This window comes from Pyricularia oryzae, chromosome 1 (genome assembly GCF_000002495.2).
Source record: "Pyricularia oryzae 70-15 chromosome 1, whole genome shotgun sequence".
NCBI classification, from domain to species: domain Eukaryota; kingdom Fungi; phylum Ascomycota; class Sordariomycetes; order Magnaporthales; family Pyriculariaceae; genus Pyricularia; species Pyricularia oryzae.
In genome coordinates, this window is record NC_017844.1 from 656,846 (window position 1) to 676,761 (window position 19,916).

Below are 19,916 nucleotides of genomic sequence, written 5' to 3' on the forward strand. Positions count from 1 at the left end.
CTTGTTTCGGTGCATTGCTGCATGTTGGGAGAGTCAGGAAAGTTCGGACCAAAAAAGATGCCTGGTCACTCGTGGGCTAAGACTTCTTCCCAGCCCTAAGCATTGACAGCTTCCAATGGTCCTGTCCTTTTTCGTTTCTACTCTTCTCTGCTCTTCTGTCTCTCCCAAATATAACGTGTTTTTTTGGATCCCGTTACTGCATGGTTCTGTCATAGTTCGCCGCATGGTCGTGTGACAACATTGCAGCTGCCTTTACCTCAGATTAAGCAAAAAACATACTCCTGCCACTCTGCATACCTTAGCTTGCTTGGCCTTTCATCAAATCTTTTTTTTTTTGCTTTTTCTTCCCTTTCTTTTTTTCCCTTCTGCTGCCTGCCATAGCTGCATCGTTATTACTCATTCTTTCCCATCCCTATGCAATGCCTAGGCAACATTATTCCTGCGACCAGTGTCGACGGTCCAAAAGGGCATGCGATGCTCCCCAGCTAGAAGTGCCTGCACATTTGAACGGACACGCTGCTTCAATACTGAGTGGGAATCTCCCAGGTGCGATGGAATTTCACATTACTCCAATCAGACCGCAGGGTACTTGTGAGGGGTATAGATTGAAAAACTAACCTACCTACCTCGTCGTTGACTTTGTGATGCAAACAGCGCCCGAGACGAAACAGTGTTCCTACTGCCGGAGGACGGGCAAGACGTGCACCATGAACTGGGCCTGGCAGCAGATCCAAGTCTCGTTGGCGCTGCAGGCGGCTTCCCGCCAGCACCTGACGCCGACGAAATCGCAGAAGCGGGGCTACGCCGATGATGTAGACACTCGTGGCTACACCATAAGCCCGACGACAGGATTACCCGACGTCGGGATCGGGGAGGTTTCGATGCTGCCGGATGCAGATCTCAACGGCGTCTTGTCGGCGCCGCTGTCGGATGATTTGTTTGACCTGCAGTCGCTCCATCCAGACGCGAGCTTTCCTTTTCCGCCGCAGCCGATTCCATCTCTTGAAGGGGGCATGCCGTTCAACTTGTCAGATCCGTTTGCTCCGACGTTCCCCACCACAGCAACAACGACGTATCACCACCCAGGAGCCGAACAACACATGGAATATGCACAGGTAGACAGGGCACCTACCTTCAACCCCAGCCCTTCCTTGTCGTCCACCTCATCATTTTCCCCGCACCAGCCAGCCGCCCGGTCATCCAGCTTCACCAGCTTCACGAGCCCCGGAAGCAGCAGCAGCAGCAGCAGCATCGATCTGCAACGCAGCAACAAACGCCGCCGCCGTCGCTACACGCCCGAAGACACAAACACCACCAACACGACGTCGTCATCCCCCTCGTCGATGGCTCTGTGCTTCACCTCGCCCGTCTCCCGCTTCTCCATCGACCAAAAGATGATGGCCGCCGCGACGACGGCGTCCATCTCGTCGGGCCTGCTGCAGATCTACCACGACGTGCTGGAGCACAACCTCTCGTGCTGGCTGACCGAGGTCACCTGTCCGTACAAGGGCGTCTCCCGCCGCGAGGAAGCCCTCCAGCTGACCGAGTGGGGGCCCAGCTGGTCCAACCGCGTCCTGAAGCGCACCGTCAAGCTCGACCGCGCCGCGAGGGAGACGGGGCTGGTCAAGACGACCAAGGCCCAGGACAGGGCGGCCAGCAGGGCGCTGCACTCGGCCATCATGGCCTTTGCGACGCAGTGGGCGCAGGGCAGTCGGAGGCAGCGCCGGCGGTACCGCTCGAGGCTGTCGTCGTCGTCGCCGTCCTCGTCGTCGTCGTCTTCTTCCACGTCCTCGTCCTGCTATTCTGACGGGGACGACATTGAGCGCCAGATGACGGAGGAGTTTGACAGGAGCATCCAGCGGCACTTTTGGGCGCAGGCCAGGGCGGCGCTGGACGATGTCGCACACCTAGAGTCGTACAAGGTGGCGTGTGCGGAGCTGGTGTTTGGGCTGGCGCAGAGGCCGTGGAGCGAGGAGGATGAGGATGATGAAGACGACGATCGGAGTGCCGGGTTCGTCGCCGGGGGCGAGTGGGATCTAGGGCCTGGGGTTGGAGTTGGTGTCAGTGGCGGTGGGCAGACTGATCCGTTTGATACGGCTTCTCTCATGACCGAGATTGACAGGATCGTCGAAAAGGATGGACCACCAGTCTACATAGAGCGAGCGATGCGGCGGATGCAAGCCCTCAAGCGACGCTTCGAAGCGTCATCCAAGGGGTGGGCAGGTTCACAATCACCACAACATCAACAGCAGCAGCAGCAGCATCAACATGCACAGTACAACACCAAATTCAGTCACCAAAGACTCGAGCAAGAAGACGAAAAAACAGTCGGCCTCATCTACTGGCTCGCCGTCATGTTCGACACCGTCTCCTCGGGCATGAACGAGCGCCCACTGTCAGTGACGGACGAGGACAGCCAACACGAGCGCGTCGCGGAGCAGCACGGCAAGACCGACGACGGACCCGACGGCCCCTCCCGCGGCTGGAAGGTGGAGCTCTTCATCGACGACGACGTGACCCGGCCGCGGATGCGAACCACCTGGCCGTGCAGCTACCAGGAGGCCGCCGAGGCGGTCACGCGCTCGGCCCCGGCCAAGGTGCTCCTGTACCGGCACCTCGCGCACCTGCAGACGGTGCTGCTGCAGCAGACGTCGGCGGCGCCGGACAAGGTCGAGGCGGCCATCTCGCGCGCGGCGGGCCTGCACCGCTACTGGAACGTGACGCACGGCGCCTTCTTCCGCGACCTGGTGCGGCACTACCGCGACGTGCCCGCGCGCATCCGCAGCTGGTTCGTCTGCATCTCGGCGCACTGGCACCTGGCCGTGCTGATGCTGGCGGACCTGGTCGAGTTTGCCGACGCCCGCGGCCGCGGCCTGGCCCTCGAGGCGGACGCCCGCCGCGGCGCCGGCATGGTCGCCAACATGCGCGCCGGCAGCGCAGCCGAGCTGGCGGACCTGGCGAGGGTGTCGACGCCCGCCGGCCTGGACGGCGCGCCCGGTGCCTACGAGGCCGCGCCCGAGATGCCCGGCCTGCACCACGCCGTCAACGAGGGCACCATCATGACGGAGCCGTGGACCGTCATACTGATACGCGCCTTTTCGCGCGCCGCCGTCTTGATGATGCGCGACGCGGGGAGTCGTAGGCAGCAGCAGCAGTACGGCCTCGCGACCGCAGAAGACAAGACGGGCAGGAGCGGGGTGGAGGACTGCATCCGGGCGCTGTTTTACCTGGGGAGGAAGTCTGACATGGCGATGAAGGTGGCGGACGTGCTGGAGGAGGCTTTGGTGAGGGCGCGGGCGGATTGATTAGGCGTTTTTTTGTTATTTTTGTCTTTGTGTGTGGATTGTACGAATCGGTGTGATTTTTCTTTTGGGATACTACGTAATCTGGCGATTCGGTTAGTATGGCGTTGGATAAGGGCGAACCTGGCTTGAGTTGCGATCTTATTTCCAGAGTTGGATTGTATGTAGTGGTTATTTTCGATGCTACAAGTGGAGGATGAGGTAGATGGGATGAAGTTGAAGTTGTGCAGTGGGGATTCGCTAGCAAATGTGATACTGGCGCGGTGCCAAGTTGATATCCATATTAATGGTTATTTGTTTAATTCCATTGCATTCTGCGGACTGTGGCTATGTTTTTCCTGACTGCATTTATTCTTTTAAATTCATAGCGCAGCTTGATGTTTTCTTTTTTTTCTTTTTTTTTTTTTGGACAAAAGAAGCTTATGCATACGCACCTTACGAAGTACGTACAGTACTGGGAATTGCATGGGTTTTTCCTTCTCATTTCTTCTCAAGTACAGCATCGTGCCACTGCCACTTCTGCAGCAAAAAGCCACACAAAACTGCCGCTACCCGCGCGACAAGACCCCTCTAACCCACGTGCAGGGATGACTTGTTCTTGTCATTCCCGCATTCCTGTCTCAACGGCCCCAAAAGTGGCCACATAATTGGCTGTTCGATTTGCCAATTGGTTTCAAACCTCTGGTGAGGTCTTGGCAAAAAATCGACAGTTGCTACCGAGCCCTGCCGGCTAAAATTTCAAATTTCCAAAGACGAATTTCACAAGCCTGGAACACTCCATCATCCCCACCACAACCCGAGCAGAGGAAAAAAAACAAGGTGTGGATCCCGACAGGGCTGACACGCCAGCTTCTCGCCTCAGCTGAAACAAATGGCATCCGCAGAATCGAACGATGTCCTGCCATTTTTCTTCTCCATTTGTCCATGCCTGAAGCAAGCAATGCGACGGCGCATCCCGCCATGCGATAACGAAGATCCCAACGATGCGATTGCTCCCCGAAAAAACAGCACCCACCAAAAAAGAATTTCCCGGGGTTTCGTCTTGCCACGTGCCGTGCCTCTTCTTTTTTGCTGATAGCGAATGACGGCACTTTTTTTTTTCTTTTTTCGCACTTGTTCAACCAGGATCAATGGTAACAGCTTAACGCAGCTTGGTACAACCAACTGGATCTCAAAGGGGGCTCATCACTCCGTTCTTGGCTGAGCCACATCCCGGCCTTGTCACAAACCCCTGACTAAACCGGTAGCGATGGGGACGTGAAGGGGGGAAAAAAAGGAGGGTTTTCATCGTGTTGCTTTGATTTGGCCCGCCTACTGCGTATGGGATTCTGTTATAATATTCTGGCCCGGTCCGTTTCGAGATCGTCCTCGTTCGATGTGGACTCTTACTTTGAGGTTTTTGGCATTTCCGAGTATACGTCCACGTCGTCTAGACATCTCAACCTTGATCCCTTTCTATTCTCGCCATTCTTTAGTTGCAAACTGCAGGTCAGATAACGAAATATTAATTTGATATCTTTTTTCTTTTGTTCTTACTGTTGTCCTATCGCCGGTCGACCTTGCTCTTGAACAATACCCTTTTTATTCCCAAGTCTTTCAACTCCACACAACTCAGCCATGCCTGTCATCCCCGTTATCGACGGCGAGCTCCTCTTCAAGAGGATGGCTGCCGACATGCCCGAGATCGCACACAGCACCCTGGTAAAAAGGCTAGCGGACATGTACGGCGTCACCAAAAGTATCCTCGGTGAGGAGCACACAAAGTTGGACGTCTTTGGCGTTAGTAAGTAGTTTGCCCCAAGCTTTGCTTTCTTGTTGTGATCCATCCCATCAGCGTGTTCAAGGCTCACATGTTATGCTTCTTTGCCCATAAAGTCCTCGGTATAATATTTCTGATGGGCTTGCTCTACTACTGGGGTATCAAGAAGGACGGTGCGTGGAAATGATGGGTACGGTCGTTTTTGCCCATGGAGGGACGAGGCTTCGCTCGAGTCGATCAGACGACCAAAATACCAGCACCGCGAGATGCGGACAATCAAAAATCACGACAGAGTCTGTTCAATACAACGATATCGTCATCTACGAAACCTGACTCAGTTTACACCATCGAACAGCACCTTCTCAATCACGACCACCCGCAACATTATTCACCGTTGGGAGATATGGCCTCTTGGTTTCAGACTGGAAGCTGGGCCTGCAGGCACGAGGTCGCTTGGGTTTTGGAGAATGACGCGAGTCTGAATGGGGTTGCTTGATGCTAGCGTGGCATTGAGCAGAACAGAACAAGAGCAGAGATAGAACAATTGGATAACAGCACAGCATACCTACCGTTCCAACAGTGAGGTCGCATGCATACATGTTCTAAAGTTCGGCTGGGTATTTCGTGCAGGCATCCAATGCTCTGGGCCTGCGTTTCTGTCAAAGGTCTAGTGGTTGCACGTGGCATGTGGCATGTGGCATTTACCTGGGACTTTGTTGTTGGTTTCTCGGGGCTCGGTTCATTATGCCGATTCATTTTGCCCGAGTCTGAATCCCAGTCCCTTGATCCATGCGTCGTCTCTATCCCTCATCGCCACCACTTTCGCATGACTTGGGTTTTGCTGATAAACACATCACAGCGCTAATTAAGCACTTTGCTGATTTGATCATCGTCCGAGCAAGTGACGAATGTGCTTCTAGAAAAGCACAAAGACCTGAATAAATTCCAACCGTCTTGTCAAGATAACTGACACTAGACAAGGCATTTTAAAACGACATCCCATGTTTTCTCTTGTCCCAAAACCATCCCATCGAAAGCGGCCTCGATTATCGTCATATGGGTAGCCCAGGACAAGATAAACAGGCACTCGTGCTGTGACGTTATAAACATGGGCTTCGATCACATCGAAACCGATTCCTGTGACACCAGTCATGACTCTGGCATCGGTGTACGGTTTTTGTGCAATGAAAGAAGCGTGACGTGCTTTTTGCGGTAAAGATTATGAACAGAAATGCCCAGCCCGCTACCCCGGCCACGATGCGGTTGCTGCCGCTTCTGCCAAACTGACTGGCCGAAAAGAGCGGAATGCGACATCGTCCTCAGTCTCTAGCGAGGCCTGGCTAGACCGCAGCTCGAAAGCGGGCAGCAGGCTTTTTTGTCTACTTCCAAGTTCATCTGGAGCTTGATTGCATAACCCTACATGAGGGAAAAGAAAAAGAAAAGAAAAGAAAACAATTTTGAAGGAATTGAAGCCTAACAAGCATAGGAAACCTTGCACATCATCGTAACCGCAGGGGCTCATGATAGATCATCTGTTATAGTCTATCGTTTCTACTAATTATAACTCGCTATTATGCAAATGTTGATCTCGTGCAAGCTTACTGCCTAAAGACAGTCTCAAACCTGTCACTTATGTACTTGATGCCCTCGGCACGGTAAGTGTCGGGCTCAATGTAGCCATAGCCGGTGGCGTTGACGTCGAAAACGTAGTTCTGCGGCTGCTCGAGCGTGTAGACGGGCCACTCTGCCGGCTTGTCTGTTGGTGATTGAAAGACTTTGTATTAGTACCCGCAAATCCATAACAACAACATCATTCTCATGACGGAAGGGATCCACCTACCAATACCAATGTGGTTCGGGTCCAGGTTGACCACGAAGCTGATCCACATCCTCGCCATCATGTGCGACAAGCTCTTCAAGGACTCGGGCATGCCGCCAAACGGGTTCACCGACACGGCGTTGCCGTAGCCCAGACCGCCGGTGTTGTTGAACATGAAGGCAACCTCCTGGAAGTGGGTCGACCCAGCATAGTCCGGAATGCCGTTTGTCAGAACGTCAAAGTGGTAGCTGTAAGACGGCACGCCGTGCCTGGCCCACTCCTCGTTCGCGATGCGGCGGGGGGCGTGCATGATGGGGTCTCCGCCGTAGGCCGCGCTGCGCTTCCACATCGAGCCCAGCAGGGGCTGCAGGTCCGGTCCAGGACGGCCCTTGAGCGTGGAGGGGATGCCCTGGTCCGGGTCGTCGGGGTAGAGGGCCGCGATGGCGAGGGCGTCGTCGCGCGTGAGCCCGGCGTTGCTGCGCTGCACCATGGCGACGAACTCGTCCTCGGTGTTGATGCCGCGGACGCCAAAGGACACGCCCTCGTCGGCGTTGGCGCCGATCAGGTAGGGGACGTGGACGAAGCGGCCGGCGCGGAGCGAGGTGGTGCCGACCTCGGTCAGCAAGTCGCCGTCGATGACGGGGCGCGCGGGGCCGGCGAGCACGTCGGTCGAGTTGATAAAGGCGTTGAGGGCGTCGGCGGGGACGCCGCGCAGGCAGTCGAGCGAGTCGGCGGCGTCGGCGCACCCGGCCTTGCTGACCAGGGCGTCGTAGGCGGGCTGCCACGACTCGGGCGTGGTCATGCGGCCCAGCCCCGAGGGCGCGCCGGACTGGGAGATGGCGGCGCGGAAGAGTCCGTCGTCGCGTCCGCCGTAAGCGATGAGCTGCGTGCCGACCGAGTTGCCGCCCGCCGACTCGCCAAAGATGGTCACCTTGCTCTTGTCGCCGCCAAAGGCGTCGATGTTCTCCTGGATCCAGTGCAGGGCCAGGCGCTGGTCGCGCATGCCGATGTTGGTCTGGCCGGCCGCCTGCACCTCCTTGCCGAAGATGAAGCCCCAGGCGGACAGGCGGTAGTTGAGGGTCACGGCCACCATCGGGGTGCCCATCTCCACGGACTCCTTGACGAGGAACGAGGTGTTGTACCTGGGATCACTGCCGCCTGTTCGAGGTGCCGCACGTGTGAGCTTTACATGGGTTCGTTCATATGTGAGGGGGTTCAAGAACTTACTGCCCATGAAGTAACCACCGCCATGAATCCAGACGGCAACGGGGAGCTTGGCATTAGCCGGGACGCCCGCGGGACGGACGACGTTGACAGTCAAGCAGTCCTCGTTGACATAGTTGCCCAGCACCCACTGGTCCGAACCGTAGCCGATACACGCGTAGCCGTACTCGGTCGCGTTCCGCACGCCGTCCCAGGTCGAGTTCAGGGGCTCCGGAACGCGGAAGCGGAGGTTGCCGACGGGCGGCTGGGCGTAGGGCATGCCGAGGAACAGGTCTTGGTCGTAAAAAGAGTTGTGCACGCCATAGTAGGAGCCGTTGGCGACCTGCACGGTCGGGCCTTGGCTGGCCCGGGGCAGGACGGCCGCCGAGGCGCCGGCGGCCAGCATCAGTGACTGGAAGATGGATTGACGCATGGCGGGCAAGGGACTGAGATCGCTGGACCGTTGACTGGCTGCAGCAGAACAGAAGCGTCGAGCCGGGAAAATGCCAAGGCATCTCTGAGGAACTCTTGAGGATATTTATGCTTGATCCCATCTCGAGGAACCCACATAGCCCCAGCCGCCATGTCATTTCGTGTATTGTCCCGACCGAGGTGCTTGTCGAACATGACGCTTGTTCCCCCCATGTTCGGGCGTTTGTCCCAATTCTGATACGGGGTTGGGCTAGTCTCCGGTTTGCCACATGCACGGACTGGCGACGCTATGATCTGCCGATATGTCTGCTGGCTTTCTGGAGCAATGCCGGGCTGCTGGGCTCCTGGGCAGCTTTCTTGTCAAGCTCGAGACCAAGGTGGGTGTCGTGATGGCTGGCTGTTTGTGTTTCGATTGGGCAATTACATTTTTTTGCACACATGGCTTCCCCATATGTTTATGGGGCAGGTTCATTTGTGCTTGCGGAGTCTTGTTACATTTGCAAAATCGACCTGCATGATTTTCTACCATTCCTGGGTTCCATGTTTTCGTCTAGGGAAATTATTCGCTTGAAAATTTCCTTCGGATTTCGGCAGCCCTGTTGAGGTTTTATGGGGGTGAAAAGTCTTGGGAGAAAAGTCTTGGTAGACTTGTTTGCAAAGGAGCCAGCAGAAACTGCATAAACCTTTTTGAGGAACAACCAAAGTTTATCGCCGAAATAGAGAGATCTGTTTAAAAAGTTCAGATCAAATCAGGTGGCAGCTGCAAAACACGTTGTTCCGACTTAGCAACCCGCGGTACCTTTCTTTTTTTTTTTCTCTCTCTATAAATTTTTGCTCGTCCCGAGACGTCACAACTTGCATCAAAGGTTGCATGAGCATCGGTAAAAGTCCGGAAAACCTGGACTTGCGCGGGGAATAATGCGGGGGAAAGATGGAGAAGAATCCAGGGCAGCTTAAAATTCGCCGCGGCAGCGCCGAGAATGGAGACATGTTGACGCGACCACTCCACTACGTCAAGTGAGCAATGAGTATTTCCTAGGTAAACACCTAGGCGATATAGCTCCTGTTCCTAATACCGGATATTTTGAGAAATTGCTGCCCACCTACCCAAGGTAGCTAGGCATTCAGAAGTGCTGCGAAGCACCCGTGAGTTGATCGACGTGGTTTCCTTAGAAAATATCTTTTGGGCACGTACCCAAGTCAAACTAGGAGCGGTCTGGTAAAACTCGAAGCGACAAGCTTGCGGCAGTTCCCGTGGCTAACTCTCCTTACAACATGACAAACAATTAGACTAGACAATACCGATACAGTCGGTCCTGGGCGGCCGATAAGCATTTTTCACGCTTTATTATGACGACGTAATGTCCTTACCAGGTACTCCATGATTTTAAGAACCACGACTCTGTTTTCCCTGGAATGTTCTTAATGAGAACGATTGCGTTTCATTGAAATTACCACTTCAAGGATGAGAGCTATAAAATAACCATCAACCATATACCCCGCGAGCTGCAACCCCAACGCGGACACGCGCTTGGGTCATTTTGAGTTAGGTTGGAAGTCCCCCAAGGCGTTCATGATGGAACTGCCGAATATTGGCCGCAAGCCCATGCCACTAGCGCTAAGAGTTGACTTCTTGAATCCCCGCAGACGACGCCCTTGTACTATTTTCTTTATTTTCGCTACAACTGCCGGCAAGGGCTTCGGGCAATTTTATCTCCGGAATCTGCCACATTTGTATGACCAGTGACTCGAAGGCCTGGGACGGATGCAGATGAAGGAAGCTACTCCGAACCTCGGGTCAGGTATATGCTCTTCACCTCGGGGGATTGCCGACATAAGTGGAGAAGCTACCCTGACTACGCCGCTACGGAGTTCGCCGTCGTAAATTCGAACAAAGGAAAATCATGCACCCGTTCGTTATAATGCCCCACGGGGACAAGCCGTCCACATCTGGCAAGTCCCAACAGCGTCGATGTGGAGCCATGTAAATGACGACACTCGCAAAATTAGCACATTGGTTGGGGCTTTTCGTCTACCTTCTCGCCTGGTCCAAATCCTGCCCCCCCGGACCACGAAAAGAACAGCTATCCGAGTTTCGAGAAACCACCTGCAAGCAACTGTAGGCGATATGTCGTTCCACCGCCTGGCGACGAGATGTTTGTTACGGGGCTCAGTATACGGTGGCTAATTCAGCGAATTTTATCGCAGTAGCAGTTGCAGCTGCACTTGTAAGCTCCAGGTGTTGAAGAAATTTTGGGATTATTGTACTGCTGTCTGTAGCAATGCAAAAAGGCAATCGGACCCAACCTTGCGGTAAAGGCCATTGTGGAGTAGACCGCCTTGTGTTGATCTCTTTCTTGTTCGAGGAGATTGTGCTCCAACCAATACCGCTGTGCTGGACACAAAAAAAAGGGGCGAAAATCCCGGAATTTGACAAAACAGGGAGCATCAACCAAACAGCAGGGGAAAAGAGTGGACTTAAAATCTAAAATTTGAGAAAACGTGAACCCAAGTCCAGATGTCTTGTCAACATTTTTTCTTCTTTTCTTTCTTCTCCATTGTTGGGATCTGCATCGCTCATCAAACCTTAAGCTGGTGATATGCCAGTGTCTCCATCCAACAAGAAAAAAAAAAAAAGAAACATTGACTTTGCACGCCCCGGGCCTTGTCTTACCAACAGAAACCACACGGATTCGACTATCTCTTACTATTGGTGTGCATACTGTACCTGTAACTGATATATTTGCCGACAACCAACAGGTGAACTCGCCCAGTCTGCGGACTCGAGACTTGGACGCTCATCGATCTTTTCTTTGGTAGCTATTTGCCAAGAGATTTGCTAAGATCGTCCTAATTTTCATGACTAGCCAGGTCATCATCTACCGGCCGGCTGGGCTGGTAGTTGTAGCAACCTATCGTTACATTCGTGCCCTTTGCCTGCGAACCTGCATGTGCCAAGGGTAGAGCAAAGCCAGCTAGGAGTGGGCTTTCCACTTGCGACCAAGGCCGGGCAAGTCATCTCTGCTAACTTCTGGGCCGTAGATCACAGGTTCTGTTATCCGCGCAACGGGACAATCACGACTTCTGTTATGTGCATGTGGCCATGGTGCTTTCTTGTCATTTGTGACAAAAAGGTCGGGCTCGCATAATCACCATGCTTATTATACTCGAGAGGCTGCAAGCTTATTTTGTTCGGCTGATGCTGACTGGGACTACAATCAGTAATGCCACAGCGGCAATGGAAAAGCCCGACCAAATACAAAGCAGATGATGCATCAGAGGGTCCGTAAACATCATCGCCGGATCCAACCGTTCCAGTCCAACAGAGCTGATTAGGCAACGGAATATCTAACTACTGGCACCGACAACACAGGAAGGGGTGAGGGGTCTTGATGCGGCACGCTAGGATCCCAATATATATGGTAGAGGAAATGCCTTCCCATGCTACACACCGTCAATCCTTGACAGTGCCAGATGGGATTTTAAGCGGGAGCAGTGGCAGAAGGATTTTGACAAGTACCGTCACGGCCCCCTTGATCGGTACCGCGGCAACATGCTGCTTCAAGATGTAAAGTATGGCGGCTGCAACCGGCTTAATCTCTAATGCTGCGTAAATATAATCAGCATGGGGCTTCTCTGGATTTCTTCTAAACCATGTTGCCCTTGTGTCCAAGTCAACTGCCTTGCATTATTGTCGACAGGACAGTCGGCCTCCTGGCTACGTATAATTGGTAGGACATACGTTCTAGAGAAACCCCGACCATACCTGATCTTTGTCATTGGAGTTGACCAGTCCCCTGGACTGATTGTACAATCGAGCTCCTTCATCTTTGTTGCACTCATGGCTCACTAGATAGCCGATAGCATCATCATTCAGGTCATCGGTCATAAATCTGGAAGATACCTCCACTGCGTACATCCACCGCCCAGTGATCTGGCTAGTATGAAGCGCATGCAACTGGCATTTTGTATGCTTTTATCCACAGTAAGTCTTTCAGTCTTGCGCCTCTGAGGAAACCAGAATCACCATGTCCAGGGCGGCATCTTCCGCAACGTTGAAGCCTTCGATGCGACGAAAAGGTCAATGGATGTCGAGGCAAGATTGTGGAATATGATACTGCAGGTACGCACGGGAGCTTGGTAGGCTTGGCAATGCTATTTAAAAGGAAATCTGGACAATAGAATGGTTGCAAATTTGACCGGAACCTACCGTTGCACCAGATTGTGTGCCATTGTCATGAGGCTTGCAAGCCATATATGAAAATTTTTGTCGATGAGGCTCGAGAGAATTGTAAATCACCGTAGCCTCTTGGCTATCAAAGAAGCCAAGAGACACTCCAGGATCTTCTAGCTGTCATGCTCGCTCTTACTGATCCGACTATCGTGATGTCAGCATCCTCTGGGTCCGATTCATTGGTACTGACAGGGCGATGCGGTGGAAGCAGGAATTCTTGGAGGCACATGTAACAGCCAAGCACACCGGCTTATACTTGGAGCTTGAGCAAGAAGTGCTGTTGCTGGTCTGCAACAGTCACATGGCCATTCTTGCATAGAAGTGGTGATGTTGCTTGGGGTGAGGCTCGCCTTGGAGCCAAGACCACCTTGCATAAGTCTGTCGGTTTCAGCTCCGGTTCGATCTATTATGAAAGTACAGAGTTGCCAAGCTACTTCATAAGTTCATAGGTACCTAGACAGAGATACAAGTTCGACATATGGGCTTTCCATCCTGGAACTAGTTCACCCTCTCGACCTACAGCTACCTTTTTTATGGATGTATCACAACCATGCTCATGCAGCAGTTATTTGTATGGGCCTCATAAGGCAGTCTCGTACTTTGGCACTTTCCAACTTTGTGCTGGTCGATGCGTCAATACCAAACTGAGGCGCGCCGATTATGCTCGCTCAGCTAAGCGTCTTCCGCACCCTAATCTCGAGCACAGTGCAGGCTGGCGAAAAGGCTGTCACAAATCACACAACAGTCCATCAAAAGAAGAGCGTGGATATCACGGTAACAATGGATGAACTTTCGTCGGCACTGTGTACAGACCCCTTCAACCCCTGTGTTGTTGTTGGTGGTAAAGCTGGTATTGAAGGGTGATGCTCAGGATCCTGGTGCAGATGAGACAACCAGGTACGTTGACGCAAGCTACAGGAGCAAGGCTAGAAACGGAATTGTTCTAGCGGCATAATTAGGCTGTTGACTGACTTGGGCGACCGGTAAGACTTTGTGAGAAGGTGCCTGACGGACAGGACAGCCTAGGAAGGCCGTTTTCCTGGAAGCACTTCGCTTGGCTACATCACATTTCAAGTATCCGAGGCAGGTCCGCAAGAACCTGTGTGCAATATTGAGAGGTGCTTTCATTGGGCATGCGCCCCAGACGTTCCTCTAAACAGTGAAGATGCTGCCACTGACAACATATAGAGGAGCCATGGGATTATGGGAAACATTGGCGAAAAGTCATCGCACCATTTCAAAGAACAGCATCAGTGATTAGGAGACGAATGGCGCATGTCGATGCCCTGGTTGGAATGTCAGTCACGTTTCAATCGTGCAGCCTGGTGGGAAGAGCACATTCCAACATGAGCAGGTGGCTGGTTGTATAACTGACAAATTTCGCTTTGAGATCTTGCCAAGGGCCGTCCGAATTATCCCGGCTTCATAAACTGATCAGCTTTTAGTCCCTTGCCCATGCAGTTGGAATAAATGGGACCGCTTCCACCTACCGGAAACAAATCATGGCGTTATATAAATACAAGGCGTGTTGTTGGCTTGGAAAAAAACACCAACACAGCACATCCCCCACATGATCGCGACATCAAGGAAAACAGCTGCGCTCTTTGTTCTCTTGGCCCGTCACGATGGGCGCACAACGTTGCAGAATTGCGGCTATTCATTATGTTTCAAAGTAGCCAAGACAAAAGCGGCTTGCCCACGAGAGACCAAGGCAGGAAGAGAAGGTTGAAGAAAATTGTTTACTGTACTTAGTCAAGCCATCACGATTCACGAGCGGGCCACTCTCCACTCCGCAGTCGAGGCGATGAAAAGTGAGGCACATATGCAGGTACAGGGCTTGTATCACATCTCTGAAACCAATTGCTTCCGCGTCTCTCCACAATTTCGGAAAGAGGGAGTGAGCCTTTTATTTTGGCCAACGGCAATCGTGTACTATGTAGCCTGTTGATTGATGCAAAGCCTTGAAGATGCTGCAAAGGTTTGGAGGTGGAATGAGGAAGAGGATAGAAGCCAAGACTGAGTCAATTGGATTTCGATGCTCTCTTTCTCACTGCAATCGAGAGGCGGAAGGATCAACAATGGTGGTTCATCACTTATCCCCATTCAAAGTGGGTGCCTGCCAAGGTGCCTTCAAAAGTGTCAAAGTGCAAAAAGGTGGTATCCGTGCGCAGTTCGCCCCACACAATGGCCCCTCCCGTCATCCTGCCTGAGATAAGCCACCAAGGGTACGTACCCCGCAGTTCTCTAGCTTCCAGCTCTGGGTACTGAGTGCTGAAGGTTGCTAAAGGTAATTCATTCGCGTTCGTCTCAAACTCTAACCCCTAGCTCCTGCCAATGCACCAAAAGCCGTTTCGTGGTTGACAAGCCCCTGGAACGCCGTGCCGCAGTTTCTCCTCGATGTGATGACAGATTCGCGGAAACAAGCGATCACTGCAACGATGGAGAAGCCTGTCGGTCTCGGATGGCCGATGCCGCCTCTACCTATATGCCTGGGTGGCGCCTGGTTTGCGCACCCGGCCTGCAGCCGAGACGTCTGCTTCTCTCGAGCGAAGAAAATAGCAAACACTATAGCTAGACGCGCGACTAGCTGCTTCCTACCATATTGCCTGGCAGTGCATAGCCGTCGCTATCATGGCGGTGAGTCCTGATGTTCAACCTGCCTCTTCTCTATGATTGACACTGGATACTAATGAATGGGCAGTCTGTACAAAACACCAATGCGCATGCTTATTCTCGGCCTAGACGCAGCACATCCAACGGCACCAATGCATTTCCACCACACTCGCGCAGCTTCTCGAACGGCACCAATGCATTTCCACCACACTCGCGCAGCTTTTCGAACGGCACCGATGGTGCCCCACCGCGTCCAGTTCGGAGCTACTCCAACGGGCCCTTTACCACCGGTCCCGAAGTCCTTCCATCCCTGACCAGACAGAACCTCGAAGGCGAAAACGATACTGTGCCACCTCTCCCTACTCGTAACTACTCCAACGGCCCCGACAACACTCCTCCCCAACCGATCCGATCCTACTCCAACGAGCGCGCAAACATACCTCCGCTGCGTACGCGAAGCTTCTCAGTAGCATCAACTGTCCACGACGAAACATCTCCTGTCATATCTGCGAGGTCATGGATGTTCAAAGAAGGTGCAGTCCCATGGGGAGACGCCAGCCGGAGAGACGGAAGCGGGTTCACGTCTCGCTCGCCGTCTGACTATTCCCAGGAGCCAGAACTTCCCAAGAAAAAGCGCAGGCCTTGGTACCGAATTGGTTTCTGGGGTTTCATGACGATCATTCACGGCACAATCCTCAGCTTTGCCTTCTTGGCCTTTCTTTGCTTCCTATGGTTGACGAAAGAGAGGTTTGACCCGGAACTCGCCGGCCCGACCTGGAGATGGGTTATGTTGGGAGGAAGAGTCACGCAGGCCATCACCTTGGCTACTGTACTCATAAGAATCGCCGTCACAACAAAAGCGGCAGTCTTCACTAGTCTGATAGCATGTATCATGCTGGAAAGGCACGGTGTTCCTCTCTCTCAGGTGGCCGAGCTGTCTGTCTTGAGATGTGTCAACGACGGACCGATGAGACTGGCCTGGCTCCTGCTGACTTCATGTCGCAAGTCGCCATTGTTGTCAATAGTGTCGCTTGGCCTGATTCTCACAACCGTGGCGGTTCAATTCTCCTCTACTATTCTGGTCTCGGATCTTGACTTTACCAGGATCATTGGCGACCCGAGCAACGCATCTATGCCCGTCTTTATGAATATGGACGTCATCAATCTGAACCACCAATCCAATGGGTGGGTTGAAAGGCCTACTGCATACATCCCCTTTGGAGAAGTGGGATCTGGGATGAACTCAACACCCACGTCACTGGGTGTCAGTGACACGGGAATTGTTCGAAGAGTGTTTTTGCCAGTGTCGCCCAGTGAGCAAGAGCACGTCCGTCGGTACAGTGGACAGGCCGTTGTGTTCAACTCCAGGTTTGTTTGCATGCGCCCGTCTGTCAGCGCGACTGTGACCTCCTCGGCCAACATCTGGCCGGGGACGTCGTTCCTGCCACTCTTCCTAAACGTTTGGGGCAATATCGACTATGAAGCAACATTTGCAGAGGCCGGCATGCCTCTCCCAGCAAACTGCCCTGGAGGCAGCTGCTTTCCCTCGGCGTTTAACTGCTCTTTGAGTCAGCATGCAGACACGACGGCACATCAGCGACAAGGCTTCACCAACAGCGTTTGCGTGCCTGACGGTAGAGGCTCAGCTGCCAGTGCCAAAAACTTCACCTTGCCCGAGGATGAAGCAGTACCCGCCTATGCTGGAGTGTTTCTTTTCTTCCGGAGCAACAGTACGATTGATCTCTGGCGTGGCCCCAACGACACCGCGCTCAACGGAGACTTTCCCCTGCCAAACCCGCCCGCACCAGCCGGCGAGTGGGTTACCTATGAGCGCCCCGTGGGTGGTCGCATGGGGGGAATGCAGTTTATCAACGGTGGCATGCGTCTCGACATGTCAATCTGCTTCCAACAACTTACTTTCGACATGTCGGATGTGAAAGTTTTCAGTCCGAGGGACCTTGAGCGTCCGGTGGTATCGTGGGACTCGGTAAAGATGCGCTGGGACACGAATGCCGTGCGGAGGATGATCGACCCAACATCCCAAAACATTGGTGCTGATGGCAGTACTCCGAATATGCTCTCGCCGGCAGAGCGGGGGACCTACGAGGTTGAGTCAATCTCATCGACGCGGATGCGCAACATGGCGGTTTACTTCAACAACAAGCTTATCAACAGCAACTACAACTCCCCACAGACAAACAACGTCTCGCTGTTTATGGATCCGCTTGGGCTAGGAAATCCCACAATTCTCCCTCATGTCGAGTACCAGGTCCTGTTTTCAGATGCGCTGAACTCGACCAATCGTCCAGGTTCTGCATTCCAGACGGTATTAACAGCGATGGCGGGGTCTGCGATCAACGAGGCCATTCCGCAGTTCAACATGATGGGGAACACGACACTCACATCGTCCGTCTCGATTTTGACACCCCGCAGGGTGAAGGGCCTGATAGCAGTGTTTGCCATAGTTCTTGGTAACATGATATGCGGAATCACGGTGTTGGCTCTGTTCTTCCTCAAGACGAAATTCTCCACTCGAGGCAATTCTTGGCAGGCCGTCTCTCAGCTTGTGTCGGAACACACGGCGTGGCTGCTCGAGGAGTCAGCTGAGCTGACGGACGACGAAATTGAGAAGAAGTTCACCAGAGACATGGATCCCAGTGTTCAGATTGCCCGGTCTGGGAAGACGGGGAGGGTGCAAGTTTTGTTATCGACGGCGGTTCGGCAAGGGAATCAACAATGAGATTCGGCCTTTGTATTAGCATTCTCTGGTGTGCGTGCGCCCTGAGACAGCCACTAAATGTAATAAGATCTACTTTGTACTTAGTTTAGTTTAATATCAATTCGCCAAAAATTCGGTTCTTTAGCCCTCGACTTTGCCATCAATTGATCCTTTTCGACTTGAAGCGAGCAAGCGACTCCAAGTGACAGGGCTGGAGATCCAACATCCCACTGGATGCGGACCGAGCTCGGCAGTTTGTTCCTGTGGAATGACGCCAAGCGCAGGATCCGGCTTTATTTATCACAAGCTAGCTTGAATCTGCAAGTCTGATCCTATTTCTGGGTCTGCAGAAATTCAAACGGTCCTCCTCAGAGGGCGACACGGTCCAGCATCTTGATCTTACAGCGCCTTGGCGACAAGGCACCGATTGGCGCTCGCACCGACCAGCCGATCTGGTGGGGACGATCGTCCAGGGGTCCGTCAGGGTTGCGCAGCTGAGCTGAGCAGCACCAGCAAAGGGTAAAACGGGACGACCTGCACTCAGCCACCAGGGTTTTTTTGTATGGATTTGTAACTGGGTGCGGGAGTAGAGAGGTGAGATGCGCTGGCAAATTTTTGCTGGTCGCGCTTGTGCAAGGGTCAATCCGAAGTGATGCTCCTCATCCTTTAATTGGGTAGTGCTGATACTTGGCGTGATCCTTTTGGAAGATGGAAGCATGCATGTACTCCTCTTTTTTTTACATTCAAGGTTTGGTTTTTTTTTCTTATTTCCGTCGTGTGAGATTTATTACTATCCTTGTGCCACTTTGTTTCCCTTTTTTCATTTCTCGTGAATTGAGGGCGCACGTTCTGCTGCGTGACGGTTCACAACCAACATCAACCGCCGCTGACAAGTGGCCATTCATTGGTGGTGATAATCTGTCTTTCGTTAACCCTCCGTCTCGGTCCCGAACAAAACCACCCGCATCCGAAAGGGTCAAACGCCTCTGCAGATCGAGAAAACGATTGATCTGTTTCGGATTTGGATTGCATCCTTCATTTTTTATTTGCCTTTGGATTCTCCGAACTTTGCGCTACCCACTGCTTGACTGTTGAGGGTATTTGTTCAATCGAAAAGGAATTCTGAAAAAAAGTGCATAGCTATTTTGGGTTTAGTTTGTATTCTATTGAGATGTTACCGTCGGCGTTATTGGCGGCATGCTTGGCCCCGACGGCCTGGGCCCAGTTTACGCGAGTTGATTATACCGGGAGGAAACACTCGTCTGGTGCGTGCCGATGCTCATTTGCTTTGGCTCAAGACGATACTTTTGCTGACAACTCAAGACACAAACAGTGGCGGTCGTTGACGAATATCTGTTTGTCCACGGAGGAGAGCCGCAAGGCATAAACGACACTTCAACATTTGAGACGACGATACTGTACCTCAAGGACTCGTGGCCGACCAGCAGCCCCACCCAGGCGCCGATAAACTGGCAAGAGGCCAACGGGACCCGGACCACGGTGCGGCGGATGCTCGGCTACCGGGTCTGGGGCTACAAGCTCTGGACGGTGACGGGGTCCAACTCCCTCCTCAGCTGGGGCGGCTTCCGGACCTCGTCGCAGACCTCTGGCACGTTTGACGCCGGCGCCACCCTCAACCGCAACATCTGGAGCCTCGAGTCCGACGCCGAAGGCATCGCCAGGTGGCAGCAGCAGTCCCGGCCCTCGGGCGACGAGTTCACGGCCGACAAGAAGGCGGGGCAGTGGGGGCCCGGATGGGGCTACAGCGTCTCGTGCGCCGGGTTCGGCCTGTACCTGGGCGGGCTGTCGAGCCCCGGCAGCGGGCTGAGCGGCGA

At 53.3% G+C, this 19,916-nt stretch overlaps 6 protein-coding genes across 6 annotated transcripts in view; 5 read left to right on the plus strand and 1 right to left on the minus strand.

Annotated features, from left to right (window-relative positions):
* Positions 1 to 644: 644 nt before the first annotated feature.
* MGG_02129 (uncharacterized protein) lies at positions 645 to 3,305 on the plus strand (the record flags this gene model as incomplete). Its single annotated transcript, XM_003708857.1, has 1 exon — positions 645 to 3,305. One exon carries the CDS (start codon positions 645 to 647, stop codon positions 3,303 to 3,305), a length of 2,661 nt encoding a protein of 886 aa, XP_003708905.1.
* Positions 3,306 to 4,919: 1,614 nt separating this feature from the next.
* MGG_13716 (uncharacterized protein) lies at positions 4,920 to 5,248 on the plus strand (the record flags this gene model as incomplete). Its single annotated transcript, XM_003708858.1, has 2 exons — positions 4,920 to 5,085; positions 5,178 to 5,248. 2 exons carry the CDS (start codon positions 4,920 to 4,922, stop codon positions 5,246 to 5,248), a joined length of 237 nt encoding a protein of 78 aa, XP_003708906.1.
* A 1,411-nt stretch (positions 5,249 to 6,659) lies between these two features.
* Positions 6,660 to 8,516, minus strand: MGG_02130 (lipase 2; the record flags this gene model as incomplete). Its single annotated transcript, XM_003708859.1, has 3 exons — positions 6,660 to 6,817; positions 6,902 to 8,038; positions 8,108 to 8,516. The coding sequence occupies 3 exons, from the start codon at positions 8,514 to 8,516 to the stop codon at positions 6,660 to 6,662; spliced, it is 1,704 nt and encodes a 567-aa protein (XP_003708907.1).
* Positions 8,517 to 13,533: 5,017 nt separating this feature from the next.
* On the plus strand, positions 13,534 to 14,010 carry MGG_16037 (uncharacterized protein; the record flags this gene model as incomplete). The annotated part of the gene is made up of 3 exons (XM_003708860.1): positions 13,534 to 13,646; positions 13,776 to 13,850; positions 13,938 to 14,010. The coding sequence occupies 3 exons, from the start codon at positions 13,534 to 13,536 to the stop codon at positions 14,008 to 14,010; spliced, it is 261 nt and encodes an 86-aa protein (XP_003708908.1).
* Positions 14,011 to 15,025: 1,015 nt separating this feature from the next.
* Positions 15,026 to 18,229, plus strand: MGG_02132 (uncharacterized protein). Its single transcript, XM_003708861.1, has 2 exons — positions 15,026 to 15,386; positions 15,451 to 18,229. The coding sequence occupies exons 1-2, from the start codon at positions 15,381 to 15,383 to the stop codon at positions 18,100 to 18,102; spliced, it is 2,658 nt and encodes an 885-aa protein (XP_003708909.1). The 5' UTR covers positions 15,026 to 15,380; the 3' UTR covers positions 18,103 to 18,229.
* A 561-nt stretch (positions 18,230 to 18,790) lies between these two features.
* MGG_16038 (uncharacterized protein) overlaps positions 18,791 to 19,916 on the plus strand; it is a 2,871-nt gene continuing 1,745 nt past the window's right edge. The window contains exons 1-2 of the mRNA XM_003708862.1: positions 18,791 to 19,346; positions 19,415 to 19,853. Coding sequence (XP_003708910.1) covers positions 19,253 to 19,346; positions 19,415 to 19,853 — 533 coding nt within the window. The 5' untranslated portion in view covers positions 18,791 to 19,252. The remainder of the gene's footprint in view (positions 19,347 to 19,414; positions 19,854 to 19,916) is intronic.